We start from the raw sequence: 18,623 nt of genomic DNA, 5'->3' as shown, positions 1-18,623 counted from the left end.
TATATATTTATCTGATATGATTTAACAGTTCATTTCTTGTTATATATCTAATTATCGTTATAAATAAATATAATTATCAGCAATTTGGTCTTATCCCTCTAGAGAACCCTGTCTAACACAACCACTGCAAAGGACTGGATCATCTCTGAATTACAACCCTTGCAGCAACCAGCCTGAGGACACACCATTGCTTCAGCAGCAATCCGCTCAGCGTGGTCAGAACTAGATCAGTAGCTGCCACCTTCCCTAACTGGTGCCCCTATTTTCAATTTACTACCACCCCTGGTGGCATCGTGGTGAAGTTGGGCTGTAATGCACATGGTTGGCAGTTTGAAACTAGCAGCGGCTCCACAGGAAAAAGATTGTGCTTTCTACTCCCGTAAACAGTTACAGTCTGGGGAACCCCCAGGGGCTTGCTAAGAGTCAGTACTGACTCTATGGCAGTGAATTTGGTTTTTGGTTTAGGGGAAATCCAGACATGTGCCCTATCTTATCCTTGGTTGGTACAAACAGTCAAATGTTCTTCCGCTGCTAAGCAAAAATGGGCAGTTCAAACCCACCCAGGGATGGTTGCCTTGAAAAAGGCCCCCCCCCAGCGAGCTGCTGTCTAACATTCAGTCATGAAACTGTATGCTGTTGGACTTGCTTATTCATTGTTCAGCTGCTCACTGGGAGACCAGTGGGTCAAACCCACCAGCTGCTCCTTGGGAGGAAACACTTGGCCTAGGAAGTCCCATGGAACAGAGAACTCTGCTCTCTGAGTCATAATCTATTCACTAGCGCACATCATCTTCCATTTAGGTCCCTGGGTGACACGACCATTAGTCATAAAGGTTGGTGGTTCGAACCCATCCTGGTAATCTTCCTGAATTCAAAAACCTGAAAACCCCAGGTTTTCATACACGGGTTGACATGAGTAGGAATGGACTTGGTAGCAACTAACGACTTTTCATTTTGAATGGTCTTCAGTTATTTATAAGGGTCTGAGAAACCAAGTTCATTATCCGTCCCCAACATCTCGGAAGAAAGACCTGGTGATCTACATCCAAAAACCTGGCAGTGAAAATTTGAAGGGCCACCACTGTCTGATCCTCCACCCATTATGTGTATGGTCTGGGACCAAGTGGCATTTCAGCCGTTGTGGCTTTAAGACCCACATGAGTTGGGGCAGGGCAGCTAACAAGCTTCCTTCACTTGCAGTCCCAGCATCTCAGATCATATTCCAAGCGCCTGAAGCAAACTCTATTACCCAAATACCTGTGCACCATATTAGTGGGCCCAAGGTGTCCAAAAATTGGGCTGTTCACACAAGTAGATTAACTCCATTGAGAACCCAGCATCCTCTTCTTGTCTATTGGCGGAAAGGGGTGGTCTTTGGTAAGTCCTTCCAAAAAGATTCCTTCTAATAATTTTCTTATGCCAGTTTCCCCTAATATGTTTCATGAATAACATCCTGTTGGGGGTTTTAAGTCAGAGTGGTAGTGGATTTTTAAGGGATCTCTTGGCACAACAGTGAAGCACTCAGCTGCTAGCTGAAAGGCTGGCAATGTTGATGGTTCAAATCCACCAGCCGCTCTGTGGGAGAAAGGCTTGCAGATGACAGCGAATATCCCGTGAGGCAGCTCTACTTTGTCACGTAGGATCCCTCTGGGCTGGTACCCATTCCATGGTTATGAGTTGGGCGGTTCAAACCCACCCACGGGTGGGTGCCTTGGAAGAAAAAGGCTCCCCGGCGAGCTGCTTTCTAACATTCACAGTCATGAACCTTATGCTGTTGAACTGGCACACATGGGCTTGCCAGGAGTTAGAATCAGTGTTTTTGTTGTTAAAACAACAAATAACACCACCAATTAAAGAGGATACACAGGATCGGTAAGGTACTGGGATATGATGAGGATCCTAGAGTAGAGCCTGGGTCCACATCTTTGCACTTGATTTAAATGCTGCAATGTTCCCGCTTTCCACGCCTCGGTTTCCCCGTCACGGGATGGATGGCCCTGCGGCTTAACTCCGGGTCTTGTGTCCACTTCATCCTGAACCGGACTCGGGGAGAAGCGCTTCTTCTCAGGCATGGACGTAGCCGGAAACTACATGACCCAGAAGGCTATGCGCCGTGCGTCGACCGCTCGAGTGGACCAATGACGGCCTAAAGGGAGGGGAGCGTTTCCGGCAGTCACGTCAGCGGGGCGGGACTTCCGGTTACTTCGGAACGTGCGCCATTTGCCTATGGCGTTTCTGTCCCTTCTGGTCTTCACCCTTAGAGAAATCATCCAGGGCTGCTCCCCTCTTCCTTCGGGACCGAGCCCCTGTTTGAGAGGCGAACCCCGGCCCGGGCGTCCCCTCGGCACCTGTCTGGGGGTGGGCTCACCTGCCTCCCCGCTGCACCTCCGCAGGCGCCAAGGGCGGCGCCCGGACCCCGGCGCGCCTGACCTCAGGGAGACTGAGGCCCGAGGGCGACGCTCAGCCCTGTCCCCGGACCGGGGCGCCGCAGGGTGGGTCTGCGGGGGCCCCCTCCCGGCCTCCGGGGCCCCACGATGGCGGCGGCGCTGATGGATCCGCCCCAGGTGAGCGCGGGCGGATTTCGGATGTTGGTGAGACTTGGGCGGCACACCTATAGGTCGCCGGTTCGAACCCGCCAGCCGCTGGGCAGCAGGGCAGTGAGGCCGCCTGCGCCTGTAACGCCTTGCAGCCTCGAAGACTCTATGGGTCTCTGAGTTAGGGTCAACTGGACTCTGGGAAGGGGTTTGGTTTGGGACGTGGGCTGAGCTCCTGGGGGCCAGGAAAATCAGTGGATTCTGTCCAGTGGGCTGGCCAGCCACTTGATCCCAAGCCCGAGGACAGTGTCAGGACCCTGACTGAAACCCCCAACTTTCTGCCACCCGTGGATTCCGCCTCAGCGGCCCCGTAAGATCAGAGAACTGCCTTCTGGGTTTCTGAGACTAAGTCTCTCTGCGAACAGAAAGCCTCATCTTTCTCCCGTGGAGCAACTGGTGGTTTCGAACCGCCGATCTGTCAGTTTGCCACCCAACTAGTAACCCACTATGCCACCAGGGCTCCTCCCTGAGCCTTGCTCAGTATGAAGCTCTTTCCACAGGCTCTCATAATCCCTACTTAGAATAAAAGAATAAATACACCCTCCCTCCACCCCCCACCTCCAGACCCTTTGAAGGCCTGGTAGCACAACGATTCAGCAACGTGCTACTGTCCCAAACTGGCGGGCAGTTCTGTGAGAGAAAGGCCTGGCATCCTGCTCCTGTAAAAGTTACAGCCGAGAACAGGGTATGGGGCAGCTAGCTCTGCGCTGTCACATGGGGTAGTCATGGGTCTGAATCAGCTGTTGGCACCGAGCAGCAGAATCGAGGCTGTCTCTCGTGTGTAGTGGTTGATTGAAGAACGGATGGTGCTCCCTCTAGGGTACTGTTTCCCAGAGTGGGGCATGTTCCCCAGGGCCACCAGAACCGTCCCTGGAGCTGCACAAGCAGATGTCTACACTTTATTCTCGATGAACTGCTAGGGAAGCCCTGAGTTTAGTTTTGTTTTTCTGAAAAGGGAGACATTTGCTCCTAAGTTTGGGAGCCTTTGTTCTAAAAGTTTATGTTGTGTGTGACTTAAACCCAACTCCCTACCTTGACCTGCAAGTGTCTACCTCATACACCCAGACCAGTCCCCTCACAACCTCGTCTTTCCATGATCCCCTTGCTCGCTGTTCTGCAAGCACACCATTTTGGCTGTGCGAGGTTCTTTCACATTTCAGTCTTTATCCTCTAGACCCCAAAGGTCCCACATAGGAAAGAGGCTTCAGAAACATCATGGGAAAATGCCAGTATCTTTTAGTTCCACTTTTCCCATGAACTTCCAGATGTATTGATCAGCTTCTTAATTCCGATGCATTAAAAACAAAGGCAGGTTCAGTTGATCAGATGCTGCTCAAATTGTAAGCATGATCTGATGGAATGCTAGTGGCCTGCCATCCCCCATGCACCTCCTTTGAGAGCACCTCCTTAGAGAGCCACTTGTCCAGTGTCTCCTCTTAGAACAGTACCTGGTTTTGTCACGAGTCTTCATGCAAACCCATTGAGGAATGGGATGGTTCCACCTTTGTTTCTGGACCAGGAATCTCTTGCTCCTGAAAGGCGGTGAGACGACCGAGCCAGGATGGATGGTGGCCGTGTTCACCATGCTGGTAGAGAAAGGGAGAGGCACCCTTTATCCTTGCAGTTCACTAGGACACAGGCACTAGATCTCTGGCGTGCTCCCCTTCTTAGATGTCATCTGAATGGAGTGGTTTCCTGGCAATTCCAACTAAAGTAGCTCTTGCCCTACTTGTCTGTAGTCTGGCATTTTTTGTGTAAGGCAGGGGTGGGGGACCATTCTTCTAAAAGCCCTTCGGATATTTATAACATCATGTGAGGGCCATACAGAATCATCCACTGAAAAACGAGCCTGTATTTGGTCAAACATTTCATTAACTCACTCCGAGTGTGAAGCTGGATCTGCTACTCTGAGGAGGCGTGTGATGTTAGCTGGTATTGATGGTTCCTCAGGCTTTGTGCTGCCTGCTGGCTGGACCTTCCCCACCTCTGGTGTAGGGTATCTGGGAAAATTATTAAAGCCTGCTGGGTTGAGGGTTTGTTTTTGTTTTTAAATTTCTTTGTGAATTGGGTGAATTACAAAGCAATTCAGTGTTATGTCAAAAAATCCATATACATTTTATTCCATGTTATTGATTGGCAATATCACCGCACTTGCTCCTTTATTTTTTCTTTTTATTCGTTCACCTTTCCTAACCCTTCCTGCCTTCTGAACTTTGCCTTTGGGCAAGCACTCTGCTTTTGGCCTCAAAGGGCTGAATGTTACGGAGGACATGCCTCACTAGTGGAACAACTTATCTAAATTGATCCATGAGGGCGAGTTCGCTTTCTGACCTTAAAGGTGACTGAGGGCCATGGCTTCGGGGGTTTCGATTGAGGTTTTCCAGCATGTGTGGGCAAACAGGAGAACAGACCATCAGAACAGAAGAGCCCTGGTGACTGGCGTTTGTCGAGTCTCTGGTATTGTAAGTTGGGCAGTCACATATCACCTCAGTTAATCCTTAATTTATCAGAGTTGGGTAGTAATATCATGTGTTTTACCCAAGAGGCACTTGGAGCTCAGAGACCCTTGTAATCTGCTCCAGGTCATACAGCTTTGAAGTACCAAAAACTTGCATGCTGTGTGCTGATCACTGGAGTCTGTGCTTTTAGCCACTCCCTTACACGATGACCCCTAAAGCGACCTTGACTTCAAGCATTGGGGAATAGAGGTGGGTCATTTCAGACCCCAGACCCACTGCCACTGTGTCGATCCCAAGTCTTAGTAAACCTGCAGGGCAGAGTAGAGCTTCTGGGAATGCTTACAGAATCAGCCTGCCACATCTTCCTCCCTCTGTACACTTGGTGGGCACTAACCAGCGACCTTTCAGTTAGCAGCCGAGGGTTGACCAATGTGCCTGGCAAAGGCCAAGGGTTTTGGTTATTTTAAGGTGGCCCGATAGGACCTGTGTGGTGGCCATGGTTCCCCCTCCCGCCCTTGCCCCGCTACACACAGCTGCAGAGACAGGTCCTGGGAGGGTGAATTGTTCACATTTCAGTCAGTATGAACATTGTGGCCGGGGTTCCGCATTGTCCCTGCCCCTTGTGTTCCATGGCGCTGAAGCGGCTTTGCCTCGGGGAAGTGAGAACTTGGCGAGAAAGGAGAAAGAGGCGAGTGGTTCCCTGGAAGTCTCCCAGGCTAGAGGGGCCTGAGTGCTGGGAGCACCCACCCCGCTGCTGCTCAGGCAGGCGCCTCCCATGGGGGTTCTTCTGGGAGTTCAGAGATGAGAGCCCCTCCCCTCTGCCCCCATTCACAGAAATAGTCTCAGGAGTGGCTGAAATGGGTTTGGCAGCAGAAATTACTAGATTGTGGATTGGCTTTGATGAAGGAGGGGTGTTGGGGTTACTCTCTGGGACCCTGGAGTAGAGGGCTCAAGTCCCTGGCTGTGGCCTGGGAGAGAATGAGGAGGATGTTCCCCTCGCTGACTGGGAGTGGGTAAACCCAGAGCCCACCATGCCCGGACCAGCATCTGGAAATCTCAGTGCTGCTGGTGGGAGCCCTTCCTGTGTTGTCCGACAGTCCAGTGAGACCAGTAACGCAGCAGGCAAGTGTCGGATTCAGGTGTCTGGAGTAAAGCTACAGGAGTGTGACGTCAGAGTGGGCCTGGTCGTTGCTTTAGCACCCCTGCCAAGCCCTCAGCACGGGGAGAGTGGTGGTCCTCTTAGTCATTGCTGCCTCCTTTCCCTGGGCCATCTGAAAGAAAGCCTGTACCCTCTGCATCTCATGGTGGAAACAGGTTGCTCTTCTCCAGGGGCCGGTGTGGATGCTGTCTTTTCCACCTGGTTTGATTCCGCCCAGAGCAATGCCCACCTCACCCGCAGTACTGTACTGGGAAAGATGGTTGGAGACCCTCCAGCAGTATCGGTGTGGAGAAGGGGCTCCAAGCCCAACCCCAAACCTCCCAGTGCTAGCACGGCTACCTCTCTCTGTATTCTTCAGGTGCCTGTGACCTTCGAAGATGTGGCTGTGACCTTCACGCAGGAGGAGTGGGGACAACTGGACCTTACTCAGAGGAGTTTGTACCAGGAGGTGATGCTAGCAAACTGTGGGCTGCTGGTCTCTCTGGGTAAGATCCTCCCCACAGCGACTGTCATTGTCCAGACTCGTCTCTTGGGCAAGAAACACCATTCCCCTTTGACTTCCCTCCCGAGGAATGGGTGTGCTGGAGGACAATGGGTGTCTCGCAGAACCCAGATGCAGGCGTTCCAGTCGGGTCCTGCCGGCAGGAATCCAGGTTGTGCCCTGGCTTCTCTCTGTGGGCCTCTGACTTCCAGTTTTCAGTGCTCCGCTCCCCCAGCCCCACTCCCTCCTTCCCCACTGAGCAGACTCCTGCAGTTTCCCAAGTGCCACCTCCACAGTGGGCCTTTGACTGTGCTGTCCTTGCTGCCTGCTGGGGCTCACGGGGAGTCACATGGCCTGGCACTTTGGGAGCACACTAGAACCTTCACCTGTTTCTGAGTCCAAATAGCATGCCAGCGCCTGCTCTGTCATGTTCTCGTTCTCTCACCACCCTTTTTACACCATCCTGAGCCCCTGGGAAGATAGCACCCCCACCACAACCCAACTCGCTGCCGTCGAATCAGTGCTGGCTCAGAGCGATCCCCCGTGGGTTTCCTAGACTCTTAACTGTTTCTGGGAGTAGGAAGCCCAGGCTTTCTCCCTTGGAGCAGCTGGTGGTTTCAAACTTCCAACCATGCAGATTTCAACCCAACTTGTGATCACTATACCACAGGGCTCCTTTGACAGAGCCTGGGCATCTTTCTGATGGTCACCCCTGGGTGACAGACCTGGAGTGCGGTGAGCACCCTTAAAGTGTGCAGGCCACACGCAGCAATGTTTTCTCGGGACCAGTACAGCAGTCCTGCTGGGGCCGCTCAGCGGCGTTTTCCGTGGGTGCACAGACGGCTCTGGAAGGGGCTGCAGCAGGAGTCATGGCGGCAGTCATGGCGATGATGACAGCAGCAGTAATGGTTAGCTGCCTTCGCAGGACACTCGAGAAAGCCATCCCTGCCTCCCTTGTCTTTCCCACATCTTGAGCATTGGGTCTGTTCACAAGCGGGGACTTCTGACACTCACAGCCCCAGCAGGCCGCGCGTGCTTCGTTTCCGTCTGGGCGTGCTCTTCCCTGGGATGTGCCGCACAGCCAGGTGGCTCTGCTTTTGCAGTGACCAGAACAAAGGGTTATTCCATTTTGGAAGAAATCTAAGAACCATGAAACCCTGGTGGTGTCATCATCGATTGAGCTCAGCTGCTAACAGGAAGGTTGGCCATCAGACCCACCCAGTAGCTCTGTGGAAGAAAGGCCTGTTGATCTGTGATCACCACCTCGGACACCCAGTGAGCAGGTCTGGCTCTCCATGAGGCCCCTGTGAGTTGGAATCGACTCAGTGGCACACCACAGCAAGAACCAGAACAGTAGGCACTTTTCAGAAAAGCTGTTGTGAACGTGTAGCTGCCCCAGAGGGTGTCCAGGCTTACAAAAGCACACTGCCACATTTTTGTCCATAGGAACACTGATTGGTTCAAACCACTGACCTTAGTTATAATTAGCAGCTGAGTGCTTAATCACTGTGTGACTTTGGGGACTTGGTTACACCCCACACGTTGTCATACTAGAATTCAGGGGAGCCCTAGGTGCAGTGGTTCAAGAACCCCTTCTGAGACAGTTTGACTTCATTCTTAGGGTTGCTATGAATTGGAATTGACCATTGGCAACGTGTTTGGTGTTTATCGGGGCTGAAACTTTGTGGCAGCGTGGCAAGTTGAGGAATACGTTGACCTGGGGCTGTATTGCAAGTCTTTGAAGGAGGTGGCATTTGAGCTGAGACCCAGAGAATTCGAGTTAGCGTGTGGAGCAAGGCAGCCAGCAGGGGCATACAGATTCTAAGTGGAGGAACCCAAGGGTGCAAAGGCCCTGGGCTTGTGAGGAGCATGACTCCCACTAGAGAGGAAGAAACATCCCCTCCTTTTCCCATTACTGAGCTCAGTGCTAAGCTTTCAGCAGATGCCAGCTTGAATCTGCTTAGCATTCACTGGTTAAATCTTGGCCTGCGGTTTAGGCTCTGCTGTTTGAACTTCCTGTGGGTCTGATGCCTCATCCACTGGCTGACCTTTAGAGCCATCGGGGTTTTGCCCCTGCATCTGTTAGTACCTGCTGGGCTCACATGGGTCACCTCCAGGCAGGGCTCCAAACTGGTTCGAACCGGGCCAGTCACTCCTCGCGTAGACAAGAGCTGTATGTGCAATGCATACCAGCCACATCTGGTGCCCAGGGTGTTTTCATCTGAGTAGGAAACAAACAAGAACTTGGGCAGTGCAGTGAGCTGCTAGCTGGAAGGTCGGCAGTTTAAACCCACCAGCCCCTCTGGGAAAAAGATGAGGCAGGTCTGCTTCTGTTTAGATGAACCGCCCCAGAAACCCACTAGGGCAGTTCTGTTCTGCCCTGTAGGGGCTGCTGTGAGTCAGAAGCGCCTCCCTGGCAACCAGTTTCAGGAAACCAAACAACTGTGCCTCACTGAAAGACCACTACTGGTCATGCCAGCTGTGAATGTGTGCTGCTCTCCAGAGTCCAGCCAATAAAACCCTGCAGTGGGCTCCCAAAGCACTCTGGCGGAAGAACTCTGACCGGACTTTTGGAGAAGCACATTACTGGCAGGACCCTAGAGAGCAACACCCACCCAGAAAGAGCAGTGTGGTTGGCCGCCATCTGAGCAGGCCCAGCTATTTGCTCCCCACGTGCATCATCAACCTTGTTTAAGGTGGCAATTTGTATTGAACTCTTGAAACCTGTTTGGGGCCCTGCCTGATGGAAATACATTACGCCGCCTAATGAGATGCTCGGGTGGAGGAGGCTCTTAGGTTGGTAGGACATATGACAGTCCAAGTCTGTTTCTTCGCCCTCTTTCCTTGGTCCTGCTCCTCAAGTGAGTTCTCTGGCAGTGGTCGCAGGATGCTCGGGGCATTGGGGGTGGCAGGTCCCCTCAGTCCTGCTTTCTGGAGTGAAGGCTCACACTTGAACGAGTGGCTGGCCTGGTCACCCGCCCACCTCCCATGACCGAGATCGGATGCAGTGGGCACGCGGAAGGGAGCCACGACTGGGAAAAGGTAGAGCCTGCTGTTCCCCAGGCTTCCTCGCCCGGAGTCACTTCCGTTGATCTGTGGGTGGGAACCAGTCAGCCCCAGGGGGCTCTGTTCCACTGGCTGGGGAGACCCAGGGACTGAGATGCATTAGACAACACCCCTGGAAGGAGGGCTCGTTTCTGTGGGTCTCAGGCTGTCTGTGAACAGTGTGGGTGTGCTGTCGGCTGCAGTGCAGAAGGAACGGTGCTAGTCGAGCAGCCTGTCTCGGGGCCCATGGGGGGGGGGGTGTCCTCGATGAGTGGCAGGCCTTGGCAGCGTGGATGGGAGCGGCTTCGTTCCCAGGTCTCTTTCTCACCCTGAAGCCCCAGACTGGACTGCGCTTTAAGTTCTTCTCTCAAACACCTCTGTGGCCTTTCCATTCTCCACGAACAGGGTGTCCTGTGCCCCGGCCAGAGCTGATCTACAAGCTGGAGCTCGGGCAAGAGTTACAGGCCGTGAAGAAAGACCTGTGCCAGAGCCCCTGTCCAGGTGGGTTGACTGGGAGCTGGGCAAGTGGGAGGCCCTGCAGACTGGGAGGAGACCACTGACCCTACTTGCTCCCCCGGCCCAAGGTTGTAGGCACTCTGACTCTGCCGTGTGTGCCCTCACCCCCACCCCTTCATGTGCTTCATTGCTCTTGAGGAGGAGGGTGCCCCGCCTTGTTATGCTTCACAGAAACTGCCCGTGTCCTTGTTTACTCACAGATGGATAGATTATGGCCACTCTGTGTGCAGCAAGTCTGTTGGGGACACGTTTCTAAAACCTGTGCTCAGTTCATGCCTTTGTCACATTTTGGTCATTTTCTCACAATTCCACGGTTTTACCTAATGCTATTGTATATGTGTATTGAGACTACTCTAGTGTATACATCACCTTTTTTTTAATCAGCAATTTTATTTATTAAAAAAATCGTATTATAAACGAAGGTTTACAAAGCAGAGCATCAGTCTTACATTCAACAATTCACACGCTTTGTCTCACCTCACTGACTGCAGTCCCCACGATGTCCCACCCTGTATTCCGTTTACTGGTTTCTTGGTGATCTTCATGTAGCATCTACGTTCCCTCTCGATACTTGCTTGCTTTTGTGCCTAAGCTGCTCCTGTCATAGCTTAAAAGTGATGGCCTAAAAAAAATTCTACACTGATAGGGTTTCATTAACAACAAAGAAGGTCCTATTCCCATATAGGATTATATCCACACATATAGGTGTTAGGAATTCCAATATCCACTTTTCGGATATACAATTTGATACAGAATAGTAACATTTCTAAGAGTGGGATTACAGGCTATGTGAATACTCAGTGCTACAAGATAATTTCCATTTTCCCCAAAGGCCTTATACCATTTAAACTTCACAAGGAAAATACATGCAGGAGGTTTCATTGATCTGATATGTGAGACTAAGGCTCCTTCGTTGTTGTCAGTCAAGTGGATACAAAGTACTGTCTTAGCAGTCTTGATTTGTATTGCTCTCTTTGTTGGAGAATTTGAACATTTTAATGTTTTGTGGACAATCTATATATATTTATTTATTTTTGGTTTTCTGGGTCTGCAGTTTTGTTTTTTTATGTTTTCATCTATTCGGGAACACTAGTTCATAAGATTTTTCTATTAAGCCATTTGCTCTTCTCTTCTTGATGTGTATTTGTACATTCCTGATGGTAACTTTTTCGTCAGTATATTTGCTGGAAATGCACTCTGGTCATTTTTAGCATTTTTTGTTCATTCTCTTTGAAGTATATTTTAAATAGGTTCTTATCTTGGTGTAGTTTGGTTTATAAATATTTTAAGGATTTAATTACTTATTAAAAATTTTTGCATTACTCCATTATCAAGAAGATGTTCTCATTTATTTTATATCAGAAGCGCTAAATTTGGGGCTTGACATTCGTCTCTATTGCTCTGAGGTTGGATTGAGTATAGTGTGCAGTTGTATGTGTCCCTCAGGAGAGGAGCCAAATGTTCTAGCTGTTAGGTAAGTGGTCTCTCTTCCGATGTGACTGAGCTCGCTCTTCTTTGCCTTTGCCAGTTTGTCTCAGCTCTGTGCCAGGACTGCGCCCCTCAGTGATGTATGAGTTCATGATAATGCTGTTCCCTTACAGGGTTGAGTCCCCTCCTTCCTAAGGAGATAGTATTGGCTCTTTGCCTTTATACATGAATTGTGGAATCAGATGATTAAGTTCCATGGTGAATCCAATTGGGATTTTATGTGAAGTTTTATGTATTGAACCCAGACATTGATTTGGCTGGAATTGTCGGCTTTATATTGCTTCTCTAGGTATAGAGTGCTTCTTTTACGTGTTACGTTTTAAAATCTTACTCATTTAAACAATGTTTTGCTACTCTTTTCACCTAGCTGTTCCTCAGGCTTACCAGACTTGCTGTGTCCATTTAGATTCTGCTTATGATCTAAGCCATGTCCTGGGAGTTAGAAGTTGGGTACTAGGATGTGATAGTTAAGGTTTATTGTGCCAGCCTGGCTGCTGAAGGGCAATTTAATTGAAGGGCCGAGAGATAAAGGGCTTGGTGAGCCTTGTCTGTCTGGTCTCTTGCTCTCTGATGGTCAGAGCAGTTGCAGCTGCCTTAGCTAGTTTTCTGCCTCAGCTGGCAAGGCTCACTTCCTGCGAGACATCCCTGAGGAGAAGCCACATGGACCTACCCCAGTGCAGCCCTGGGTGCTGGAGCAGCCGTGTGGAAACCCCTGCCAGCGCTGAGATGCTTACATGCTCAATGATTTGGCTTTCCTCCTGCATTCGGCATCATTGCATGTATTTTGTAAGTTTGAGGAGGACTTTGTAGATCAGTGTTGGACATATGGGCTAATGTCGGACTTAGGGGCTTGGGCAGCACTGGGTTGGGATATTTTCTTGATGTGCACTTACCCTTTATATAAAACTCTCTTATACACATAAGAGTTTCTGTGGATTTGTTTCTCTAGTCTACCCACACTAACACATAGGCGTAACCATAACCATCTCCACTGTCACCCAAGAGTAGAGCCTTGACATTCAGCCTCCCTTCTGCCCTGCCTGTCTTCTCTTCTGTTCCCTGGCTTCTCCGAAGACTCTGTGCCTTGTCTGCTCTGTCTCCTAGGCTGCATCACCCTTCCCTTTCTTTGTGTGGGTTCCTGTGTCTGCATTAGGAACCCATTCAGCCCCTCCTTGGGGACATCTCTCCCTGATCTCTTCCCGTCTCCTATTTGGGCTGCAAATAGGAGTTCCTAGCACCATGAGATGGCCTCGCTTCAAGCGCATTCACCATACACAGTGTCATTACTCTCTTCCCTCAGCACTTCTGGAATCGAAAAGGTGTTTCTGCTTCAGACCCTCTGTCCTCTGGTCTATAAAGGGGTCAAGAGTCCAAGGATGACAAAGGAAAGCAATTGCGCACGTGGGCTTCAGAGATGTTAAAGGACAGCAGGCACAGAGCACTATTTCCATCTGCTCACTGAAGTGGTTTGTTTGTTTGTTTTATGTTGGCATTACTAATCGGCTCTGTTATATCTTTCAGGGGACAAAGCAAGACTTAAGACCACAGAGCCAACCACTCCTGCTCTGACCTTCTCAGAGGGAACTTTAGTCCATGGACCCCTGACACAAGTGTCCTCCAAGGATTCTCAGGTGGGACAAGACAGGTGTCAGGAGGGACCACCAGAAATACAGGACCAACACTTGAGACCAGACATAGATACCCAGAAGGAGCAGCTCCCTTGGGGAAAAAGCCCTGGGCATGATGGTTTGGGGACAGGTAATGATATGTGTTCAAGGACTCCACAGGAACAAATCTCTGCAGGAGATGCGGTCCATGAAAGTAGCTCACATGGATCTGCTAAAGATGGCGAGACTCATGAAGAGAGAGATCCCCATATCTGTAAGGAATGTGGAAAAGTGTTTAACAAGAAACGTCTTCTTGCCCAACATGAGCGCATTCACTCTGGGGTGAAGCCCTATGGGTGCACAGAGTGTGGGAAGTTCTTTCGGAAGAGCACTTACCTCCTTCAGCATCACATGGTCCACACTGGGGAGAAGCCCTTTGAGTGCACAGAGTGTGGGAAGGCCTTCAACCGAAGATCACACCTTACACAGCACCAGAGAATTCACAGTGGGGAAAAGCCTTACAAGTGCAATGAATGTGGAAAGGCCTTCACCCACCGCTCCACTTTTGTCTTGCACAAGAGGAGCCACACTGGAGAAAAGCCATTCGTGTGCAAAGAGTGTGGGAAAGCGTTTCGTGATCGGCCAGGCTTCATTCGGCACTACCTCATTCACAGCGGAGAGAATCCATATGAGTGCTTTGAGTGTGGGAAGGTCTTCAAACACAGGTCCTACCTAATGTGGCACCAGCAGACTCACACTGGGGAGAAGCCCTATGAGTGTAGTGAGTGTGGGAAAGCCTTCTGTGAGAGTGCAGCCCTCATTCACCACTACATCATCCACACTGGGGAAAAGCCCTTTGAGTGCACAGAGTGTGGGAAGGCCTTCAACCACAGGTCATACCTCAAGAGGCACCAGCGGATCCACACTGGGGAGAAGCCCTATGTGTGCACTGAGTGTGGAAAGGCCTTCACCCACTGCTCCACGTACATCTTGCATAAAAGGGCCCACACTGGGGAAAAACCATTTGAGTGCAAAGAGTGTGGGAAGGCCTTCAGCAGCCGGGCTGACCTCATTCGACACTACACCATCCACACTGGGGAGAAGCCCCATGAGTGTGTTGAGTGTGGCAAGGCCTTCAGCCGCAGGTCTGGCCTTACAAGACACCAGCGTATTCACAGTGGAGAGAAGCCCTATGAGTGCGTTGAGTGTGGGAAAACTTTTTGCTGGAGCACAAATCTCATTCGACACTCAGTCATCCACACACGAGAGAAGCCTTATGAGTGCAGTGAATGTGGTAAGGCCTTCTGTCGCAGCTCTTCCCTCACTCAGCACCTGAGGATTCATACTGGGAGAAGCCCTGTCCATGTGGCAGATGGGAAGAGGCCTTTTAACGATGGGCAGACCTCGGTCAACATTCAAGAACTCTTCCTAGGGAAAGACTTTTTGAATGTAACCAGGGAGGGGAATCTTTGGCCCGAGGAACCATCTTACTCAGCAGCTGATTGCTCGTACCAAAGGGACAGCTCGCATGGGTCATCCCGGTAAGGAGTGATCTGTGGCTGAAGGGGTGTATTAGAGATGGACCACCGACACCCCCAGGGGCCATTGTGCACTTGGGAAAGCCTTCAGCCACATTTTATGCCTTAGTTTACACTGCAGTTATCTCAGGAATTTTTTTCTTTTTTAAATAAGGAAGTGTCAGAGAATATAGCGGAAAAGGGAAACTTTTTCAGGTTTTCTGCCAAGCCTATGACAGTTTGTGATGACTTCCTTATTTTATTTGGGGTCGGGAAAGCCTTGTCCCCTTTTCTTGGCTATTCCACACGGCCTGGTGTCCGCTGAGTTCAGTCAGTTGAGAGCAGGGCAGAAAAGCCTCTGAAAGCCTTTGTTCCACAGTATTGTCTCTTCTCTAGGAGCCTCAATCTGTGAGGAATACGTAGCATTCTCACGGAATCCTTTGATGTTTAATAAGGACACATACAAATGGGCACATTTTATTGCACACTTAGGACTGTTGTTTTATTAATGTACTTTTTTTTTTATTATTAATGTACTTTAACAGAAGATTCTTTTCTTACTCCTCTCCTACTTCTTCAGTTTTTTGCTCTAGCTCTGTGGTAAATATTACAGTTGGGTAAAGTGACTCCTCTCTCATATTTGAAATGTGTTCAAAGTTTATTTAGCATCCTTAGTTTCTTTGGTTTTCCATTCCACAAATTTCCACCCCACTATTTCAGCACCATCCCACAAATTTTTATAAGTTTTAATGTTTTTATTCAGTTTTAAATATATCTTGATTCTTTTTGAGATGCCCTCTCTGACTCTAAGATTATCTAGAAGTGTATATTATTTCCTGGTATATTTTCTTTACAGATTTCTTTTTTTGTTTCTTGTTCAATCTGAACACATACTCGGTGTGATTTCTGAGCATTGAAATTATTGGCGTTTGTTTTGTGACCCAGAACATGAATGGTACCTCTTGTTGAATGTTCCTTGAGTGCTTGGTGAAAATGTGTATTCTGCCACTGTTGTGTTGTATGTTGTGTAAATGTGTATGCGATCCTGTTGGTTGATTTTGCCATTTAGATTTTCTGTACCCTTGTTGATTTTCTGTCCAATTTTTCTATTTCATTTCTGAGAGTGGTAAGGAAGTCCCCAACTGTAATTGTCAATTTGTCAATTCCCCCTTTACTTTCTGTCAGGTTTTACCTCATGTACTTTAAAGTTCTGTTGTTGGATGTATAGATATTTAAGATTGCTATGTATATATACATATATATTATATATCGATCCTTTTATCATTATGTAATGTCCTTCTTTCTGCCTGTTCATTTTCTTGGCTCTCACATAACCTTTTCTGCATTTTATAATGAATATTTTCATGGTTTATCATTTTTCATCAGTTTATACCCAACCTTCCCTGTATCATTATATTTGAAGTTTCTTTTGAACAGCTTATCCATTCGGCTGATGCCTATCTTCTTACTGATGTATTTAAACCCTTTATATTTAAAATAATTCTTGATCTAAGGTCTGGGTTTTTTGTGTTATTTTGATATGTTGAGACATAAAGTCTGCCATTTCTGGTTTTTTTTTTAGTACTCATGTTTCTTTTGCTTCTGTTGTTTTTTATCAAGCTGGGGATTTTTTTGCTTCATTATTTCAACATTTTCAGAATTGTATCAATGTACTTATAATTCCAGTATTATGGATTTTTGGAGTTATGTAGCAATTGTTTTAGAATTTTAATTTGTATATATTTTATAGTCTACTGGTATCAGCATTTTAGCACTTTGATGTATAGGAAATTTACTTCTATTTGATCTTCTTAAATATCCAATCCTACACAGCATATTGGGTAAGGAGTCTGGTAAGCATTGGCCTGCTAGCCGCAAGCAGGGATTCAAGCCAACAGCTGCTCTCTGAGCCATCATGGGAAGGCACAGTCTCAGAACCCCTGGGCAGAGCCACTGTGAGTCGAATTAATGGCAGCAGGTTTTTTTTCTTATTATTGGATGGTGTTATTTTGGGTTAAACTATCAAACATTTTTCTAAAAGCTCTTGAGAAAGGTAGTCTTTCATTGCTTTCACCTCTTCCATTGTCTTTCTTCCTACCTGAGATCTCAAGACCTTCACTATTGACACCTCCTTTTTTTAAAAATTGTTTTGTTGGGGGGCTCGTACAACTGTTATCGCAATCTGTACATACATCCATTGTGTCAAGCATATTTATACATTTGTTGTCATCATCATTTTTTAAAGTTTCTTTCTACTTGAGCCCTTGGTATCAGCTCCTCATTTTTCCCCCTCTCTCCCCTCCTTCCCTCATGAACCCTTCATAATTTAACAATTATTATTACTTTTCCATGTCTTGCACTGTCCGATGTCTCCCTTTACCCCCTGGGAGAGGGTTATAGGTAGGTCATTGTGATTGGTTCCCCTTTTCTCCCCCCAGCTTCCCCTTCCCCTCCTGGTCTGGCTGCTCTCACTCAGCGTGGCTCCCAAAGACTTTTTCTCTAACACCTTTCTTTTGGAGTGCTCCCTCTTGCCTTCCTTTTCTTTTGCATCTGCTGGTGACGAACTGATTTTGTTTTACCTCTTATGAATGTGCCTTTATTGTTCCCTGCAGTCCTCAAAGGCCTGTTTGGGGGATATGAGTGTGGGTTGTCAGTTCTTTACCCCCAAATCATGGTGCCACTCGCTTCTGGACTGTGTGGTTTCAGATTGCAATCTTCTGCCACTTGAAGCGTTTTTTCCCTTCTGTGCCAAGCATCATTCTATCTTACCTCCTTTCCAAATGTTTTCCTTTGTAATGTTCAGAATTTCATAATGCATCAACTTGTAATACTTCCGGCCTATAATTTATCCTGGCTGGTATTTACTCAGGTTTTAAAATATGTAGATGTGTCATTTGTTAAACTTCTTGGAGTATTTTCAACTGTTTTGTTGTTGTTTTTCTTAAGGATCACCTTCTCTCCTCGATTTCTCGGACTCCATTAACACAAACTATTCTTTCCTTAGTTTCCCACAGGTCCCTGAGCCTCTCAGTCGGTTTTCTCTTTGTTGTTGGTTCTTTGCTACTAATCTCACCTCTGTCATCTCTAATCTGCAACTGGGCTTGTTCAGTGGGTTTCATTATGTTTCTGCTGTATCATTCTCATTTGGTTCTTTCTTAACCCTTCTTTCTTTGCTGCATTTGCAGTGCCAAAGAAGGACTCTGGAATACAAAACAGTGTGGTCAAAAGTCGTAGTACTTTTTGGTAGTTTGTGTTAATAGTAAATTAGAAATGCCAAGTCATTTGCAGGGATGTGAGACCTGTAGTCTTCCACACAGGGATTCTCCAGATACTTCAAGAGTAGAATGTACAGCTTAAGGAAACCTTCAAGTGGTATACAGATAGGTATTCCTCGCCTGGTGCGTGTGTGGAATTCCACAGAGCTCTCAAGGTCTTGTTGGAGCATCAAAGGAGAATGGGTCGCCTCTCTTCCTCGATCACCCTTTTTCTCTCTTTTTGACCATGTTCCCTCCCAACTTGTCCAAGACCTCTCAACATTGTTCTTTTATCCACCGATTAGTTCTTCTTTAACATCTCTCCCTTGAGCAGCTCTTTCCTCGTCGTCTATAGCTATGTTTGTGTGTTCAGGCTCAACCTCAGCCTCCCTACTCTGCTTGCCCTTTCTTTCACTAACAAATGCACTTGTGCAAATGTCTTGTGAACTGTGAGTCTACACCCTCCTCTTGCTGTTTATCCCACAGGTCATCAGTGTCTGCCA

The 18,623-nt window shown here is 48.3% G+C and overlaps 2 protein-coding genes across 3 annotated transcripts in view; both read left to right on the top strand.

Annotated features, from left to right (window-relative positions):
• USP29 (ubiquitin specific peptidase 29) overlaps nucleotides 1-2,429 on the top strand; it is a 46,767-nt gene extending 44,338 nt beyond the window's left edge. Inside the window, exon 4 of the mRNA XM_045292364.1 lies at nucleotides 2,262-2,429. Coding sequence (XP_045148299.1) covers nucleotides 2,262-2,429 — 168 coding nt within the window. The remainder of the gene's footprint in view (nucleotides 1-2,261) is intronic.
• Nucleotides 2,430-2,483: 54 nt separating this feature from the next.
• On the top strand, nucleotides 2,484-17,068 carry LOC101661779 (zinc finger protein 805-like). 2 transcript variants are annotated; one of them, XM_045292305.1, is made up of 4 exons: nucleotides 2,484-2,564; nucleotides 6,571-6,697; nucleotides 10,144-10,239; nucleotides 13,264-17,068. In XM_045292305.1, exons 1-4 carry the CDS (start codon nucleotides 2,535-2,537, stop codon nucleotides 14,892-14,894), a joined length of 1,884 nt encoding a protein of 627 aa, XP_045148240.1. In that variant the 5' UTR covers nucleotides 2,484-2,534; the 3' UTR covers nucleotides 14,895-17,068. The 2 variants fall into 2 exon arrangements, with proteins under 2 accessions (XP_045148240.1, XP_045148239.1); XM_045292304.1 differs by lacking the exon at nucleotides 2,484-2,564 and having other exon boundaries at nucleotides 3,217-6,697.
• Nucleotides 17,069-18,623: the final 1,555 nt, after the last annotated feature.

The sequence above is a fragment of the Echinops telfairi genome, unplaced genomic scaffold (genome assembly GCF_000313985.2).
Source record: "Echinops telfairi isolate 266 unplaced genomic scaffold, ASM31398v2 ScPeMD7_655;HRSCAF=1070, whole genome shotgun sequence".
Lineage (NCBI taxonomy): Eukaryota > Metazoa > Chordata > Mammalia > Afrosoricida > Tenrecidae > Echinops > Echinops telfairi.
Note: the sequence above shows the minus strand (reverse complement) of the source record. Positions and strands in the feature narration are given on the sequence as shown.

Excerpts from the sequence above, each read along its gene's own strand:
- LOC101661779 (XM_045292304.1), top strand. The coding sequence starts at position 6,085 with ATGCCCGGACCAGCATCTGGAAATCTCAGTGCTGCTGGTGGGAGCCCT. Across the intron at positions 6,698-10,143 it reads TGGGCTGCTGGTCTCTCTGG|GGTGTCCTGTGCCCCGGCCA; the intron begins GTAAGATCCTCC and ends CTCCACGAACAG. Across the intron at positions 10,240-13,263 it reads GTGCCAGAGCCCCTGTCCAG|GGGACAAAGCAAGACTTAAG; the intron begins GTGGGTTGACTG and ends TATATCTTTCAG.